Source organism: Dipteris shenzhenensis, chromosome 1 (genome assembly GCF_047967505.1).
Source record: "Dipteris shenzhenensis isolate YYH24624 ecotype China chromosome 1, Dip_SZ_1.0, whole genome shotgun sequence".
NCBI classification, from domain to species: domain Eukaryota; kingdom Viridiplantae; phylum Streptophyta; class Polypodiopsida; order Gleicheniales; family Dipteridaceae; genus Dipteris; species Dipteris shenzhenensis.
In genome coordinates this window covers 19,875,481-19,895,263 of record NC_141596.1, presented here as the reverse complement: position 1 = coordinate 19,895,263, position 19,783 = coordinate 19,875,481, and the positions used below count along the sequence as shown (strand labels likewise).

The following is a 19,783-nucleotide window of genomic DNA, read 5'->3' as shown; positions in this document are numbered from 1 at the left end:
ATGCTTGTCCTTCCGACAAATCTCAGACATTTACTTACTGTTGACACCTAAATCTTAATTCAACCAGATTATACTCGTTCCCATTGTAGTTTATCGCTATGCTTACTATTTCCTGTTCTGCAGGGGCATACAAGGTTTCGAAATTGTGAGCCCTAATATTGCTGATACGTTGACGATCGAAGCTGAGGCAGAAAACGGGCATCTGCGGTTTGCAGAGGACTCGGCGCATCTATGGCAAGGGATCCAGATACTATCGTACGACAACGAGGAAGACTCGCAACCAAACTCTACCATGCCGATGTTGAAGTTCATGGGACCGTTTGCCCTCATGTTCACTGCAGTCCAAGCACTCCGTTATACAGGGTAATGCACGGAACCCTCCCAAAATAGGTGGCCGCGAGGAGGAAACCGTGAGATCAGCCAAGGCCCCGAACCGCCAACTGGCGTCGATTTTCGGCCATTGGCTCATCGGGGCCGAGTTCTACATGTGTCATTCAATCATTTGTTTTCTTTTGGCCGCTCGTGTTCTTGGTTAGCATCGGGGGGGCAAGGAGGCGACTATTAATTTTAATCGAGGAGGCGATGTAGTTGTTAAGTTGGCTAGTTTTACTGTATGTCCGGTGTTCTCTATAGAGGTGATGTAATTAGTGTCGCAATGTGAGTTTGCCATTGTGCAAGTTCTAATATTGGACAGCTAGGATTAGGAATTAGATTCTCTGGGATTGGGAATCCAAAAGTCAAAATATACAGACTTAGAAGACATGAGGGGAACGAGATAATTGATTTTAGGATAAGTTCTTTTTATGAGAGTGAGTGGTCCACAATAAGTCTTTGAAAATGTGACTCAAATAATGTGACTTGGGTGGTCCATGACAAGTATAAAACATGATGACTTGAATAATGTGAATATACATCTGAAGATGTGCTAGCCTAATCCGAGCTATATAGCTATATGCATATATTTGAACATGGGTCCAATATTTGTGCCTAAGAAAAATCACAGTTCAAAAAGATAGTAATTTTACTTACAACCAAAAAGAGCCTTCATGTACTTGAATAGTTTAATAAATAGCCAGATGGAGGAGGGCTGTTCAAAAAAAACATGTATAATCATGTAAATAATAGACTAATATGTTTAGGTTTAATGATGATGATTTTGAAGTCTTGTAGATCAATACGATGCATTTTGATCTCCTTTACTTTGTTTATATTTGCAATAATGCTATATTGAAATTTTTCATTTTTGGTTTCTAGGTAGTTGAATGGGTCCTTAATACATAAATTGAGAATCTTGTCATATGTCGGCTTAGAATAATATACATATATGATGTTATCCATATGGCTTTACACAGGAATGCATATTTTAATGGAAATGACTTCATCAAGCTTAAACTCTATAATCGAAAATTGGAGGGTGATATCAAGACTATCTTAGTAATGCTACAAGCGAAGAATGACCGTCCGTTTATCAATGGATCGACACAATTATATTTTAATGATAGTTATTGGAAGACACATAATGAGATCCCTCTAGAAGGGTTTACAATTGGAGATCCTGACCAATATGACAATCAAGGTATTGTGCTAGTTCTCTTATAGTATAAATGACTCTATTGTCTTAGATTATTAAGTAGAAAGTCATTTAACATTTAAATATAATTCTAAGCATTATGCCTCAAACTTATTTGGATGATAGCACAAGGAGGGGAGAAAATAATAGAACAAGGGAATTTTCTTATGGATACATATTACAATATGGTGAAAAACCTTTATCAATGATGTTCCAAAAGTAACAATAGTATAAAAAATATATCCCTTACTAGGAACTATGGAAATTTTTGGAATGAGAAGATAAATTGTGTGTGTCCCATTGATTTCCTACTAATGTGTATTTCATGGGGTAACTCCAAGCTAGTAGACACAATAAGGCTATCAAAGCTAGTATCAATACCTTTCTTGTATAACTTAAATATTAAAAATATAATTATTAATATTAAACCCCCACTATAGATGATATAATTTCATGCATATTGCCACACTTCATGTATCTTTAATGTTTATCTACCTATCTACATATAGCCATTATAGATAATGCAAATTCCAAGAATGTTATTGTACGTACTCAAATAGTTTGTGAATCTCAATACTCACACAATTTATTCAATTCTGCAATTTGAAGGGTAAGCCATGAAGAGGGAGTTTTACTCCAAATGGATATGGATTTCAAGTTAAGGGTAAAAATTATTTTTCCTTTTTGAAAAGAATGCTAGTGAGGTGCCAAATGTGGCCCTGAATGAGGCCTCTTCCACTTAATTTATATAAATTGAAAAGCTACATCACTAACTAAAATTGTAAAATAGGGATACCTGAAGACTTTTGGACAATATTTTTTGTCAATTTTGGAGCTTTCTCCTTTTGGATGAATCAAGAAAACCTCTCCACCAATTGTGAGAGTTTTTTGGCTATTGAAAAAGTTACAAGAATAGTATCCCCTTTTCATATGAAATTTCTTATCTGTAAAAAAAAGAGTCGAAGGCCTTTTCTACTGTGGGGCTTGACAAAATAGGAAGAGGGGAGAGGAGAAGAGTGGAGATGAGGAGAGAGGGCATAGCTAGAGAGCACACCACAAATGACTAACTGTACACTAGATTTAGTTGAAAATGTAGAATATATACAAACCCAATTAGAGTTAGGGTTAAGGCATCTAACTCTTTCCTTTATAGCACTCTATATGTGTTAGTGCAATGCACATGTAATCACATGATGTTGAGTGTGGTCTCTCAACACCTTCCCTCAAGATCAACATCATGAAGTAGGCCTTCCCTCAAGATGATGATTCTGGGAAATCGAAGAAGGACTAACCATTACATTCCATCACACCCCTTTAATGGGAATGTCCTTCCTCTGAGTCAAACCAAGAGCTTGTCGGTGTTTCTCGAAAAGCTCTTTACCAAGTGGTTTGGTAAAGATGTTTGCAACATTCTCTTTGCTATCACAATGTTGCAGTGTAATGTCACCAAGTAACACTCTTTCTTTGATGAAGTGCTCTTTGACATCAATGTGCTTTATCTTGGAGTGATATACTGGATTCTTGGCCAATGCTTGAGCCGATTGATTATCATAATATATTGTTGTTGGCTTTGATTCATCAAAGTAATCTGTTTCTGACAATAGTCTTCTGAGCCATATAGCCTCACATGCATAAGTAGTGAGTGCTCTATATTCTGGTTCAGTTGAAAACAAAGAAATAGTTGGCTATTTATTTGACAACCATAATATAGCACCTTGACCAAGGAAAAATGCATATTCATGTGTCGATCCCCTCGTCTCATGATCTTCGGCATAGTCACTGTCACAGTATCCATGGAACCTTGGATGACTTACTCTATATTCTATCCCAAACTGTCTTGTACCTCTAATATATCTCAAGACTCTTTTGGCTGCATTCTAGTGAGTCTGTTTTGGATTTGCCATAAATTGTGCAAGTGAACTTACTGCATAACAAATATCTGGCCATGTAATAGTCATATATATAAGAGATCCGATGAGTTGCCTATAGTACTTGTCATTGACTATAGGCTTTTCAAAATCTTTAGTAAGTTTCAAACTTTGTTCCATGGGAGTGGCTACAATCCTGCATTCTGCCATATGAAACTTCTTCAAGAGACTGCCAACATATTTGAGCTGACTCTCATAAAGGTGTTGTCTGGATCTCTCCAAAACTCAATTCCAAGACAATAGTGCTTAAGTCCAAGATCTTTCATCTTGAACTCTGTAGATAAGTCTTGTTTCAATTTCTTGATGAAGATATCCTTGCTTCAAAAGTCTATATGGCTTAAAGCAAGCACCCAGAAGTTGGTACACCAGCATCGACAAGTGTTTTCCTGATTTGGGATACATGAAATCCAATGCAGATCATACTCTCTACTACAAAGTTTAAGGGGAAGACATCACTATTGCACTTTTGTACGTAGATGATCTGATTGTGATAGGAAGCAAGGATATCTTCATCAAGAAATTAACACAAGACTTATCTGGCAGAGTTCGACATGAAAGATCTTGGACTTAAGCACTATTGTCTTGGAATTGAGATTTGGAAACACCCAGAAGTTGGTACACCAGCATCAACAAGTATTTTGTTGAGCTGGGATACATGAAATCCAATGTAGATCATACTCTTTACTACAAAGTTCAAGGGAAAGACATCACTATTGCACTTTTGTATGTAGATGATTTGATTGTGATAGGAAGCAAGGATATCTTCATCAAGAAATTAAAACAAGACTTATCTGGCAGAGTTCGACATGAAAGATCTTGGACTTAAGCACTATTGTCTTGGAATTTGTCTTAGAATTGAGTTCTGGAAGCACCCAGAAGTTGGTACACCAGCATCAACAAGTATTTTGCTAATCTGGGATACATGAAATCCAATGCAAATCATACTCTCTACTACAAAGTTCAAGGGGAAGACATCACTATTGCACTTTTGCATGTTTGAGATGGCAAACCTGAATCTCCTTTCCTGGTTCAACATAACATGCTGGTTATTGCATGTACACTTCCTCGTCTAGGTAACCATTGAGAAATGCATTCTTGACATCGAGCTGGTACACAGTCCATGGTACACAGTCCATCTACTGAGTGTCGCTAGTGATTTCAAGAACCGTATGGAATCCATCTTTGCTACTGGAGCATAAGTCTCATCATAATCCCGACCATATTGTTGTGCAAATCCTTTTGCAACTAGTCTGGCTTTGTATCTTTCAATGCTTCCATTTGGATTGTACTTCACTTTGTATATCCATTTGTTTGCTTTGGCCTTCTTTCCTAGTGGAAGGTTGCATAATTTCCAAGTATTATTCTTGTACAAAGCATCCATTTCGTCATTCATAGCAGTTTGCCATTTTGGCTTGTCAACTGCATCTTCAAAGTACACTGGTCCTTCTGTAGCCATGATGGTAGTCACAAGAGCATAGCTGGTGGTTTCAACCTGAATTGCTTTGCATTTCTCAGCATATGTCAATCTGGCTGGAGGTCTGCTTTCCCTAGTAGATCGTTTAAGTTGATGTGGTTCTTTTGGGGGTGCTTCTGGCAATTCTTGCTCTTCTTCATCAATCTTTTCTGTAGATGACTGAGTAATTGGTGTGTCTATCTCCTTTGTATTTGAGGTTTTCCATTTTGATTCCTCATCAAAGATTACATCTCCAGAGATAATGACCTTGCGGTGTGCTGTCTTCACTATAGCCAACCATGATGCATTTGCGTGACTTTGCATCCAATTTCCTGCGATGGTCGTCATGTATGTGGGCATATGCTATGCAACCAGATATGCGGAGATGCCCAATGTGTGGCTTCTGTCGAGTGAATGCTTCATAAGGTGTCATATCCTGAATCGGTTTTGTAGGAAGTCGATTAAGCCAGTAGTTTACAGTGGCTATTGCTTCTACCCAATACTGATTCGGAAGATGCTTCTCACTAAGCATTGCTCCAGCACTCTTTGCTAAAGTACCATTCTTCCTTCTAGCTCTTGCATTCAACTGAGGAGTATCTGCACAAGTGAATTGTCTTCGAATGCCATGACTTTTGCAAAAGTTCATGAATACTGAAGACATGTATTCACCTCGTCTATCTAATCTCATGACTTTGATCTTTCTGCCTATCTGGTTTTCTGCCATGGCTTTGAATTCATGAAATATGGAAAGCACTTCAAATTTCTCTTTCAGAAAGTAGACCCAACAATATTTGTTGTAGTCATCGATGGAAGTCATGTACCATTGATGCTATAGGTCTGGGCATAACCCCATACGTCTATATGAATCAAATCAAGATTACGTCGTGCTCGAGAGGTGCTTCTGTCGAAATTGGTTCTCTTTTGTTTGCCAAAGCAGCATGCTTCACAAACTTTTCCAAGAAACTGTAGCTTAGGGATCATAATTGCCATATTGTAGTTCTTGAGCTCTATCAAGCTTTTGAAATTGATGCTTTTGATGTCTTGATTATGTTAAGATGTACTAGTATGACATCTTGCACATTCTGCTTGATCAGATGATATGCACACTTTGTCTTTCTTATCCCATTCTGCCTGTGCTCGGGCAATTGAAGGATCTGCTACACCTGCGAAAACTGTTGGTGTAGCTGAAGATCCTGCTACTGTTGCTATGACAACAGGTGGAGTAGAGCTACTACTGGCTAAGTCATATAATGATCTAGGTGTAGATTCATCGACATACTCCCATTTGTCCTGAAGTACAAGAATGGTCTCCATTCGGTATTTCCATGTGCCATAATTGGAGTTGTCTAGCTTAGCAGATGCCTCTAGATTGAGATTGCTAGTCATAGACATGGTGCAAGAAATGTACTCAAAGTGTCGTGAAAATCACGGTCTGAATCAACTACACTGATTGTGGCAATTGAAATGATCATCAGCCTTTGAAATGTCGTGGGAGCATTAATGAACCCAAAAAACATCACTCAGGAAGCATAGAATCCCCATTCCATGGAAAATGCCATTTTAGTTGATCCATTGGAGCTATGGATACCTGGCTATATCCAAAGAATCCATCAAGAAAGTTGTAGGCTTCTTTTCTTGCGACTCTCTCTAATGCATGCTCTATGAATGGTAGTGGTGGATACTGGTCCTTATAAGTGGAAACATTTACCTTTTATGAGATCAACACGTACTCTAATCTTGCCTTTCTTCTTTAGCACAATGACTATGGGAGTATGTGTGTACTATCTCTTATATGAATCCTGCATCGATGAGCTTAGTTGCTTGGCATTGTAGAGTGTCATAGTCATCCTGAATGGTATCATTGCACAAGTGCTATATAGCCAAGGCCTCCTATGTTTGTTGCAACCCTAGTTCAAGTTGTTTGTTAATTTCTATGGCCTTTAATCCACTGGCTTCCATGACCAATTGCTTTGCTGCTCTTTCTATAGCAATAATTTTTCTGATTCCTAGAGCTTGAGGCTAGCCCTGACTGCTACAATGTTTTTCGAGGATTGAAAACTGCTGCCTCCTTGCTAGGATGTTTTGTGCAGCTACTATCATGGTCGTAATGGACTCTAGAAAAGCAAGTTCCTTTTGTGTGGTCTGATTGTCTTCAAGCATTAATTTATTGTAGCCCTTAGTAGTTTGGTATGAGCTAGAGGTACAAAATTCTAGAGCTTGCTGATAGATGTTGGAGCGGTACGGTGGTTGTAGCGGCTGCTGTCCAGGGCTTTGTGTGCATTGGCTTGGCTACGGTGGAGGATTTTGTTCAAGGAGGGCTCTTGTGTCATATCAATATTTTCCTCTCCATCCCTAATGGATCTCTTTAGTCGGCATTCCTTGCGGAGCTTTTTTGCCTTTTCTGCTTCCCTTTTGTGGGCTTTCTCTTCACGGATCCTCTAGAGCTCTGCTTATTGCTAGAGGAGATTGTCCTATCGCTTTTTGCCACTTCCTCATCTTGGAGTCTTTTAGCTTTTGCCTCCTCTTGTTGCTGTCATTTGGTGGCTTCTTCATCTTGCTACCTTTTAGCAACTACTTCATCTTCGGCCTACTTGTTGTGCTCCTCCCTTCTCTTTTTGGGTGATGGTTTGGTTGGCATAGACCAACTGGGGTTGATAATAAGGAAATATCTCTTGCCACATCACCATACCCCTCTAGAATAGGGTCATTGGATAGGTGGCGGATAATGGGCATGATGAACATCGGATTTTTTATTTTTTCCCCATGAATTTAGATGTCGATTAATTTCCTATAAAAGAAGTCTGCCCAGTTGAAGGTGTGTCAAGAGATTGGGTAGGACTACATTATGATGTTCCATCAACTGGATCTAGGTGAGGAGAGTTACTACCCGAGTTGCATTTGCCAATGTTACATTTTAAATCAAGCTAATAGGGACACCGCCTCTATGTAATTTTGTAATGTAGTGGACCACCTCTACAAGCTACTTGTCCATATTCCTTAAGTTTGCATATGGCTTGGAGACGATAGGGAGCCTGAAATCACGAGACAGTTTTCACTATAAAGTGATAATGGTGGTATTCTCCATTAGCATGAAGCCATCTTGTTGTGCTCATTGACTGGTTGTACCTATCCACAAATTTGACCACCTACTATAGATTCAAATGGCAAGGGAACCTACTTGCCACTGTATGTAGACCGATTGCCTGGATTAGGGGTACCACATCATCTAGATCTTGAAGAGCTTGATAAGCATTGGCATTGTGGTACCAAAGACAGTAGTCCTTCATGTTGCACTTGTACTGGGAGTGGATGACTATGCTTTGGAGCAGCTCTAGCCATTCCAACTCGAGCGGAGAGAACTTGGTCATCTGCATGGCATACTCTAAAAAATTCTACACATCCTCTATATCCAAAATCCGTCTCTTTTAGAGTGTGCAGGTAGTAGATTGTTGTGCACCCTTCCCTTTTTGGATTATAAGCCTATCTCCTTAGTTTTGGAAAAGGAAGAGAGGAGCACTGGCCGTTCGTGGTTCAAAGCCAATCCTTTTTTTTTCCAGCTTCCGTACGTCAGGGACAAGATTGATAAAATTTGGATAAATGCCTTTGGAGGGACAACCAATGCTATTGATAAGTGGATCAGAGCTACAGAGAGGATTAAAACCTTCTTGCAAGCAATCAAACATAGAGCAAACAAAGCTAGATCACTGAGAACTCATAAGCTTGAAGAACAACTGACTCTCCTAGAAAGTGACTACACAGCATGGGGACAGGATCAACTGAGGTCAATTAGAGCAAAACTCAAGGCAGAAGCGGCAATAGCAAGCAACCAAGCCAGAATCTACATAGTAATGGGGGATAATCTAAAGCTACATAACCATTGTCATCAATAGGCATCTAGGGACTACATAACATCAAGGACAAGAGGATCAAATATGATACTTGTAGAGAAGACATATGGTTGTGTGCATGTGCATGTCAATGATTTCTTTGAATAGTCACAAATGGTCATGTAAACATAGTTGGTTTACATGCACTTGTGCATTTGAGTGTCTTTATGTGTATAAACGATAAAGAATTTAAAGAGAAACTTTAAGCACGCTTACATTTATGAAATTAGACTTTTTCATTAAGTAATGTTTATGAGGGAAAGCAAGAGCTAATGAAATCTCATTTTAGAAATTTTTTGCCTTTGTTCTCTTATACTTAATTTTTTTTAGCACATTGATTTTAGGCATTAATCTTATTCATACATACCCTGAACATAGTTTAGTTTATGAAAATGTATACATTTAAGCAACTGGCATGCTTGTTCAAATTTTGGTACAGCAAAAATCAAGAAACTACAACTTACATAAATGTTCTAATTTGGTGCAGCAAAAATAAAAAAGCTACAACTTGAAATATCATTAGAAGTTAATCAAAGGAGCTTGGCAGTTTCCTTAAACTCAACCATTATATCCACAATAATATCACAAAGGGAAGGTTCAAATATTTGGATGACTCCCATGGATTCTAATGCTGAGGAGGGAAGAATAATCATCCTTGGTCAAAAAGTTCATTTTCAAGATAGTATAAATTCATGCAATAATGCCCTCAAGTCACTCAAGTTCATAAGGGGATCAATAAAAGTATGTTACATTTCATCTCCTTGATAACTAATGCATGTTTCTTGATTCCTTATCATTATTAACCCTAATGTGTTGTTTATAATTATTTATAAGTTATTGAAATTTTCTTTATATCTTTTAAATATATATAAATACATATGTTCCTCTAGAATGATAGATTAAATATATTCTCCTCAATAAAGAAGGAAAATTTTGAGCTTTAAGCCAAAGAGTGTAATTTCCTAAGCTTAGTTTCTCTTTTGCTAATCTATGAATTTCATGTTTCTTGCTCTTTTTTTGCATACATCTAAGTCTATTTTCCTTCCACTTGTTCAGTTATCTTCATTCTTTTGTCCCATTATTTATTTGAATGTTCTTTCCTTCACATGCTCTTAGACTTTGTTCACCCATCTCACATTGTCCTCCTTACTTTTCCTTAGCTTCCCCACCACTCTCCTATTCTCTTATCCTACAATTATTTGCATAATTGCACTTATCTCACATTATCCTATTTGATTGCTCATAGCTTCCTTATTACTTTCCTATTCTCTCGTTATTTTAATGATTTCATTATTTACCCAAACATCATGCCCAAGAGCATCAAGATGATATATCTTAGAACAAGTATCAATATTCACTGCTACTCTTTGATAGTTTATCTATAGGTCTTGTAGTACTTTGCATATGAACCTCCAATTCTTAATCTAAGAACAAGCATAATCATGTTAGAAGGAGACATAGGCTCTGCATAGAAGGAGGGGGGAGGGAGGAGAGAGAGAGAGAGAGAGAGAGAGAGAGAGAGAGAGAGAGAGAGAGAGAGAGAGAGAGAGATCATTTCTTGCAAAGAGGTGCCTACATAGGTAGTGTTGTTGGAAGATAAGAAACCTAAGGGGTATGAGAAATGGATTGTACATTGTAGACCTTCTTGGAAAAATACTTTACACATAATAGAATAAATAAACATCATTACTCCAAATATAGGACCTAATTATGATCACTATCCAACGTGAAGTAACATAAGTTAGTCTTCATTGATAAGATAGTTTTCATTACTCCAAAGATAGGACCTAATTCACCATGCAACATAAAGTAACATAAGTTAGACTTTGTTAGGAGGACAAGTATCAATGTTGAGAGAGAGAGAGAGAGAGAAAGAGAGAGAAAGAGAGAGAGTTCTATCATTCTTGCAAGTAGGTGCCTATACATGTAGTGCTTTTGGAAGATAATAAACCTAAGGGGTATGAAAAAAAGATTACATTTAAGACCTTCTTGAAAAAATACTTTACATGTAATAGAATAAATAAACATCATTACTCCAAAGATAGGACCTAATTGTGATCACAATCCAACATAAAGTAACATAAGTTAGTCTTTTTTGGGAAGATAGGTATCAATGTTCTTATCTACATGTGATTGGTATTGAGAGTAAGCATGTTGTAAGAAAAGGAAAACAACAATCTGTTAACCTTATGAAAAAGGACATAGTGTTTTTTAAATTATATGGAATGTGGTATTGGTGTCCCCAAGAAATCATTAAAAAGTTTGATCTATTCAAAAAATTATTGCATTATTGCACAAGCAATATATCAAGATATGAATGAACTTTTATGAAGTGAAACAAGATGGGCAATCCCTCCTCACTAAAAGAGGCCATAGAATAACAACAGTCAAAATGAAGTCACAAGAATGTAGATAGGAGAAACTTCCAAAATTGGTACTCCACATCTGGACCTATTAGTCCTAATTGAAACTAAGCAATGAGTGAAGGAAAAGAACCACAATATTGCCAATTCAACACTATTAAGAAGTACTTGCATTAAAATTTTGGGGCATGATCCAAACCTATTGAAATTTCCTTGGTTAGTGGCCCCAAAGCTATGGACAAGAATCACAAAGTAGTAACTACTAACTCATCTAGATTATATGCATTATCTTTACTGTTATGCCAACCCATCCCATTAATATTATTCATCATTCTTCTCTGACCCCATGAATTAAGAATTGATAGCCTTTTCCTCATCCCACATCACAATTCTATTTCACTTGCCAAACAATATACATGAGAATCCATTTTCTACTATAGTAGAGAAAAATGACAAAATGCATTTGGTTACTCACCCCCCCCAGAGTTTTATGTTAACAAAGAAAAAAAGAAGAGGATAGGGTAAAACCTTCATGTGCATGATAGGGTACAAGTTTTAGCCATCTAATGAGGTTTGTTACTCATGGATAATCATTCTACAAAGTAGAATTTATGATTGATTTAGTATTTAGCAAGGACATGTTCCCACTAGATGCATTAAAATATATGAGATAAGCAAGCAAATTAGATAGAATCATAAACCTAGATAATGGAAGCAAGACGTAACACACATAACCAATTGTTGGATTAAAAATAGAAAAAAGAATCATAGCCATTATATTATCTTTTGCTAGATAGAGAGCTACAACTACCCTATAATAAAGGAACACATGGATGATCTAGTTTGTGTATAGATGTGGAAGAAGTTGTGCACTCCGTCAGCAAAATTCCATGAGCAAGAAAAAACTAGAACAAAGAACAAAAGGGAACCAAATACTATAATGAGAACAAAAGGGAACCACATATTGTCCTACTTGAGACCTAGAAGTTAACTACAAAGAAATATTCCTCAAATGGGGCAAATGTAGGAGCAATTGCCATCCCAAAGTCTTTAGGATCAAGGGATATTTGTAGGACATAGATATTAGTAAAACAAAATTAAAGATAGATAGATAGATAGATAGATAGAGAGAGAGAGAGAGAGAGAGAGAGAGAGAGAGAGAGAGAGAGAGAGAGAGGTTTAATTAAATCGTTCCAATAAGAATATTATTAGTAATTTAAAGGAAATTTTACATAATAAATATATGAAATGAAAATAATTATTACTTCCATGCTTTATTTGATCAATGTACATTACTATTTTGTCATCGTTGTGTTTTTGTTTGCTAACCAGGGCCTTGAAAATGTTTTTAAAAGTGATTGTGTTTTTTCTAGAAAATGCCAAATAAAATTCTACTTACTATCATAGTAAATGACATGGGCAACTTTGGTTGCTACGGGGATTGTACAAAAAATGATTCAGTACCACTTGAGAGCATTGCACACATATATCTAACTTTTGAGGCTGTACCTCCAGGTATAATTGCTTTCATGATGAGATTTAATTGTTCTATAGATATGATAGGCTAGAAATACTTTACATGTCCAAGTTAAATTGAGTTTGCATTCCTAGCCATATGATACTATCTTTCTCACAGACATAAGAGCAAAGCTTGCAGCTAGCTTGATCTGTTGTTTCATTGTAACCATCTACATAGTTATCTTGATATTGCGCTATCGACGACAACTCGCATATGGTTTCAAGGAAGAGGAAAGTATTGAAGAAGACGAGATAAAAATGACAAGGGTAATATTAATCTTCATCTTTATTTAAAAAGTAATAGTTTAGAATGTAACTATTATCATTTGTTTATGGTTTCTTCCCTATCAATAATATCATCATTATCTAAAAGCTTTTCCAAGCTTTTTTCTCTAGGATCTACTCATATAATTTATGTTCCCAATCTAGCCAACAATAAACATTGTGAAGCAACTTGTCAATTTCATCCGTTGAATATTTATGTACTAGAATAATGCTAATCCTATTATAGTATAGACATGGTCAAGTTTCTATGTGTATCATAAGCTTGATATTTAACTCTCTACACATTAGAAATATTGCATGTTTCAAGGAGACCAATTTCTATAATTTGTAAGATGGGATATAGAAAGCTTGGTTGATTACAAGTCATAGGTGAACTAATGTAAATAAAAGTAAAGAAATCATACACTATATCTAATTAAGAATGCTACTTTATTCTATCTCCACTTTAATGGAAATTCTTTTATGGAGGCAAAATCTTAGATGTAATATTAGCATTACCTCCAATGCCTATTTGTCCCCCCCTCCCTTTATCTCCTCTTCCATGGTCTCTTCAACCCTTTCTTTTTTCTATCTTACATCTTCTCCCCTATTTCACTAGTTTCTCAATGTACCCCTCTTCACTTATGTCTCTAAGTCCCACTTGCACATAAACTTGAGAGTAGAGCTTGAAAGGTAATGAAGGGGCTAAAGTGCTTGTGTTAAATTTGAGAATGATAATCTATCATCAAAGCTAGACATGGTGAACTAAGAATCTTGAAACTCTAGGATATATTTCATGATTTTTATCTCAAGTCATTTTTATCTCCCTTTTATGTAACATAGCTCATAAAAAGTTGTGACGTTAATGAATCCACCCTTGAAAATTAATCATGAACTTTTATTTTGCTATAATAGGGGCTTGTAGAGGGGAACATGTACATCATATTTGACATGTATACACTAGCATATGATTAATGACATTTGTGCCACACAAAAATATAGCTTTATCATATATGAAAAGGAGGAGATTAATCCTTAATAGGGTTATGTGTTATAAAGCTTTGGATCCACTACTATTTTCCTTTAAATTATGTTCCCCATAGAGCACCTTTTATTGACTAGTTATGCAAAACTTGGCTCTAAAAAATTATCATTATTCTATATAGACTTGATTGAGCTTATGTTTACATGAGATTTACAAATAGCTTATATTTTAAGAAGTGAAATATTCTTTAAGGAGTATACATTTCATCTATTATGTGGGTCAAGTATTTGCATATTTATCCACCTATTTTGTAATGAGATGTAATACCCAAAAAAATTCCATACATGGAATAGGGGAAAAATTATCCATACATAAAGTAGGCCCTTGTAATTTGAGCCATTTTAAAATTCTTTTTTTGATGAAATTTTATTGGATTCTCATTATCGATAATCACTTAGATACAAGCGCTCATCTTAACTCATGAAAATCCAAGATTGTAACTAAATTTTGCTCAATTAAAGTTGGATAAATAAAGGAATAAAGAGATCTTGTAGTAAAGAAAAGACCAATTATAATTAAAGTTGAATTAAGAAAAAAAGTTGGATAAATAAAGGAACAAAGAGATCTTGTGGTAAAGAAAAGGGAAATTATAACTGCTTTTGATCAAAATTTTCCCTATTTTAAATGGTTTGAAAATGTATCCTTATGCAAATTTGACACACACTTGAATTTGTCTTTGAAAAAAATAAATTAACATATGTCTCTATGTTGAGCATTTATCCTTGACTCCTAAGAAAAGCGATCATGTGTGAAAAATGTGTTAATGAATCAATGAATATGTATTGATCTATATCTTGAAAAAAAAAAAATATCAGGATATCTTTGCACATGAGACTTAACAAATCCCTATGGAAACACTATGGTTATAATCAACTAAATTTTGCTCAATTAAAGTTGGATAAATAAAGGAATAAAGAGATCTTAAGGTAAAGAAAAGACCAATTATAATTAAAGTTGAATAAAGAAAAAAAGTTGGATAAATAAAGGAACAAAGAGATCCTGTGGTAAAGAAAAGGGAAATTATAATTGCTTTTGATCAAAATTTTCCCTATTTTAAATGTTTTAAAAAATGTATCCTTATGTTTGACACACACTTGAATTTGCCTTTGACAAAAGTAAATTAGTGTATGTCTCTATGTTGAGCATTTATCCTTGATTCCTAAGAAAAGCGATCATGTGTGAAAAATGTCTTAATAAATCAATGAATATGTATTGATCTATATCTTGAAACAAAATATAATATAAGGATATCTTTGCACATGATACTTAAGAAATCCCTATGGAAACACTATGGCTGTAATCAAGTGCATGGTTATAAGAATATGGCTATTGAGACTTAATAAATCCTTATTGAATCCTATGGTTGTAATATGATAATCAAGTACACATATAGTTATCACATGTCATTTGTTCAAGATTATTCCTCTATTTTTAAATATTAAAGTAGATTTGTAGACCCATTTTCAAGAGTAAAACATGCAAAAAGTTCTTGCCCATTTTTGTTGATCATGTATATATTTGGATGCTAAATTCCTATTAAAAGCTGTCTCTTATTATCTTTCTATCAAATGATTATAGGTTTTCAACCCTGCTTGGTCAAAAGTGGAAGAAAGAGAGACAAGCTTTGATTTTGGGGCTTCTCCAATTGTGAATCCATTTGAGGATCTTCATTCAAACATTGCATTTGAAATCCCCATGATTGTTGAAGAAATTCCTATAGAGAATGTGAAAGAAATACCTCTAGAGTCTTTCTTTAAAGATTCCAATGTATCTCAAGTTAACAAGAAAGATGGCACACATAGAAAAAATATATTCCTTGTAAATGAAGATTAATGAATGCAATGTAATTATTTAATCAACGTATTTGTCCAAATGGTGGAAATTTAATCATGACTTGCATTTGCATACTTCATATTTAAGAAAACTTTTTTATTTCATAGGCAATAATATTTTTTAAAAAGTAAAATGTTTCTTGAAATATTATTTCATCTTGTAGAATCAAGTAGCATCAACATTATGTATAACAGTATTAATTTTCAATGCAGGGGAGAACAATGCCTAGCTTGAAGTTAATGCGTATTTTTTAGATTGTAACACACCATGCTTTAACACACTTTTATCCCAAATTTTAGAACACTCAATTTAAATGATTTAAAAGGATACACTTGATCTTTTCTCAACAAGAAATGTTGGACATAAAGGGGGAAAAGTTTAGAGATGTGTGTGTGTGTGTGTGTGTGTGTGTGTGTGTGTGTGTGTGTGTGTGTGTGTGTGTGTGTGCATGTGTTTGGGGGGGGGGGATTAGACCGGATGGCTTTACGGTCTTTATATCACGCCTAAAACTCTCACCTGTATGGGCATTCCTCTATGGATATTTATCACTTTTTCCAATCCTTGTTGGGTCAACCCCTTCAGAATGTGCATGCCCAAGGAGATCTTCCTCTAGCCCTATGTGTGCGTGCATGCGTGCGTGTGTGTATGTTAATGTGTGTGTGTCTGTGACAAATACTAGCTTGCCATCTCTACAATGAAAGATAAATACAGTAAGGATATAGAAATGAGAAGAAATAAAGTTGAATGCGAAGAGGAAATTTCTCTTACTTTCTCTCATCCCATAGAATTTGACCATGGCTCTTTGCAAATTCTCTACATCCATGTAAACATTATTGAAAGTATTCATCTCAAACGTTTGGATCCCATATTTCTTTTTACTCTTCCAAGTCATTGTGCCACTTACACAATGGTATCCTCCAAGCTTTTCTCTACCACATTGGTTTGTTTCTTGACATGCAAGCCTTACATACCACGGTGTTGGCAATGGCATTGTAGATATCTTATACTTTTCCTCCATAGCAGACTTGAAAATTTTAAAAACAGAGCTATAAGCTTCACGGCTTACACCAGCAGCATCACAAGCTCCAAGCACCTCCTTTTCTTGCACGAGGCCCTTGAAGTCCTTCATTACCTCTCTAGCAACTTGTTCACATAGCCCTTTTTGTCTAGGGTCCTTCAACACTTCAATGACATCACTTGGCTTTATTAAACTTCTTAGAACATATGAAGGATCACTATCATCCATTTCCATTGTTCCCATCACATCCTCCATGAAATTCCTAAAGTAGAGTACAAATGAGTCTTAGTGGAAATAATGCAACACCACAAATATTTTGGAGTAAGAAATTTCATTGAAAATTTGGGGAACTAACCTTGCAGCCCATATTCTCCTCTTTTGGGCACCACTATTGGTTGACAATGCATCCATAGATTGCAATTGCCTTTTCCTCTCCTTCAGTCCCAAAGGTGTTCCCTTCAACTTTTGTACTCATTCTATCAATTTCTCTCGTTCCTTCTCCACAGCACATTGAACTTGACCATAGATAGATCTTTCCAAATCTTGTTTCCTTTCAACAAGCTTCTGGATTGATTCTTCCAATTCTTGTCCCTCCAAGTCCAATGCACGTGCTTTGTCCACTGAGTTCTTTGTTTTGTAATTGGAGATCCTGCATACTATCATGCATTGCCACAATAGTAATATTTCCCAAATGTGCAAGTTCTTCTGCTTGGGCTCTCTGCACCTAGCTTGCTTGCATAGCCAATGTCTGAGAATGGTTCAATTGATTGCAATAACCGAGCAATCCAGCATGTCCATTGCCAACAAACCGAACAACATCATGCATTGTATGAAAAGGAGGACTTTTTTGGGTGGCAGGGTCTAAAGGATACAAGTTTCCATCCACCCAAAGGTCAAGATGCTTCTCCCCTTGCAATCGAAGATTGTGGAGCACACTTTGAGGAGTTCTACTATATCCCAAATGGCGTGTGCTTGCATATTCTACCTCCAGTTGTAGATTCACATGGTACTTGTTGGATATGTCCTCGAATGGTGCCATAAGTACTCAAAGAAAGGTATCAATGATGCAGACTAAAATGTAGGGGAGAGCTGGCAAAGATGGAGCAGTGAGAGGGAGAGAGTAGCAAGGAAGAGGGAGGAGGAGAAGTAGATTAGGGCAAGAGGAAGAGGAGGAGAGTAGGGCGACAGGTGTAGAAGAGAGGGAAGGAGTTGCTACAGAAGGGAGGAGGAGGGGAGAGTTGCTACAGGAGGGAGGAGGAGGGGAGAGATTCTGCAGGAGGGAGGAGCAGAGGAGAGGGAGCCTGGGTGGATGGAGAAGGAGGGGAGAGGAAGGAGGGGAGAGGAAGGAGGGAGGAGGAGCCAGAAGGAGAAGGAGGAGGGGAGAGGGAGGAGGGAGGAGGAGGAGCAAGATGGAGGAGGGGAGACGAGGAGGGAGGGCGAGGGAGGGAGAGGGAGAGGGAGGAGGAGAGAAGGAGGTGGAGGGAGGGAGGGACGGAGGAGGGAGGGAGGAGGGGGATGGAGAGAGAGGGAGGGAGGGAGAGGGAGATAGAGAGGGAGAAATTCAAATTTCAAAAAGTGGTCCCCTCTCATTGATGGGGGGAAAGGTGGGCTCAAATGTGGGCTTAACCCACCTAGGTTGGGCTGGTTAGGCCTCTTTGGGACCCTCCAAGCCCCTTGCATTATCCCACTAAGAATTCCCTAATCCATTCCTTATGAGGCTCTTTTGAGACCTCAATTCTCCCCTAATGTTAGCTACTCCTCTTACACCGGGGACCACTCAAACCATCCCCCCCCCCCCTCAACCCATGCTTGACCCTCCTCCCATATGCACCTCCTCGAGATAATCCTATAACTCATTTAAGAAGATGTAGTGGGTCCTTCTAGGTGAATTTTACCCCCCTCTCAGCTTGTTGTAGTTCTGCCCCCTCCTCTTCTCTGGTCCAGATCCATTCTCCCTCTATTTTTCAAATGTGGAAACTCATTTGGTGGTAGTTGCTCTTGCCCCTCTTGCTTTGGTCCACTATCTTTCTCCCTCTCTAGCACTTCCTATAGCAACTTCTCTTCTCTCGCCATTCCTAGCTACAGCACCTCCTATAGCAGCTGCTCATCCCCCTCTGCTCTTTCTCCCTCCAATCCTAGCTACAATACCTCCTATAGTGGCTTCTCATCCCCCTCTGCTCTTTCTCCCTCCATTCCTAGCTAGAATACCTCATACAGTAGCTGCTCATCCCCCTCTACTCTTTCTCCCTCCATTCCTAGCTACAATACCTCTTGGAGCTGCTCTCCACCTTTAGTTACACCCTCTATACCTTCCCCCCCCTCTCCCGCTCTCCCCCTCTATCGAAGCTGCTCTCTCCCTCCAAGATGCACTTTTAGGTCCACTCTTGCTATTGTGACCATTGTACAAGCATGGTGAGCACTCTATGTCCCAGAGAAGCAAAAATGCACTGGGTGAATGTGTGTCTTACAACTACAACTTGAATGATTGGATAGTCATGAGAGAATCTGCCAAGTGTCCACATAAGCTTCCCAAGAGCAAGAGAGGTGATCTTTTGCATGAATGGAAGGGCTGCATATGAAGTTCAAGCTTGGGAAAAAAGGAATGCTTGTTGCAAAGGTGCAACACATCTACATAGGGAAGAACATGTGCCTTGCTCCGTCAAGCAATCAATCGACAATATCATTACATTGTAAGTCTGCATTTTGTGTAAGATTTCTAAGTGTAATGAGTCATTTTGAAATTGTATTTTGAAATAGCACTTGTACATAGCATATATATTTCCTTCAGACTTTGAGGAGTGGAGTGCTTCTTACATAAGTTTACTGCCATTCATGAGGATTTAGGAAGGCAAATGCATGCTGGAGAGAAGTCCTTTGCTTTGAAACAGAGAAATATCTATTAGT

At 37.3% G+C, this 19,783-nt stretch overlaps 1 protein-coding gene across 1 annotated transcript in view; it reads left to right on the top strand.

Moving 5' to 3' along the window:
- LOC147905515 (uncharacterized) overlaps positions 1-15,861 on the top strand; it is a 233,189-nt gene extending 217,328 nt beyond the window's left edge. The window contains exons 21-26 of the mRNA XM_087385680.1: positions 124-363; positions 1,353-1,576; positions 9,326-9,579; positions 12,575-12,716; positions 12,838-12,986; positions 15,607-15,861. Of these exons, the coding sequence (XP_087241806.1) occupies positions 124-363; positions 1,353-1,576; positions 9,326-9,579; positions 12,575-12,716; positions 12,838-12,986; positions 15,607-15,861 (1,264 nt within the window). The remainder of the gene's footprint in view (positions 1-123; positions 364-1,352; positions 1,577-9,325; positions 9,580-12,574; positions 12,717-12,837; positions 12,987-15,606) is intronic.
- Positions 15,862-19,783: the final 3,922 nt, after the last annotated feature.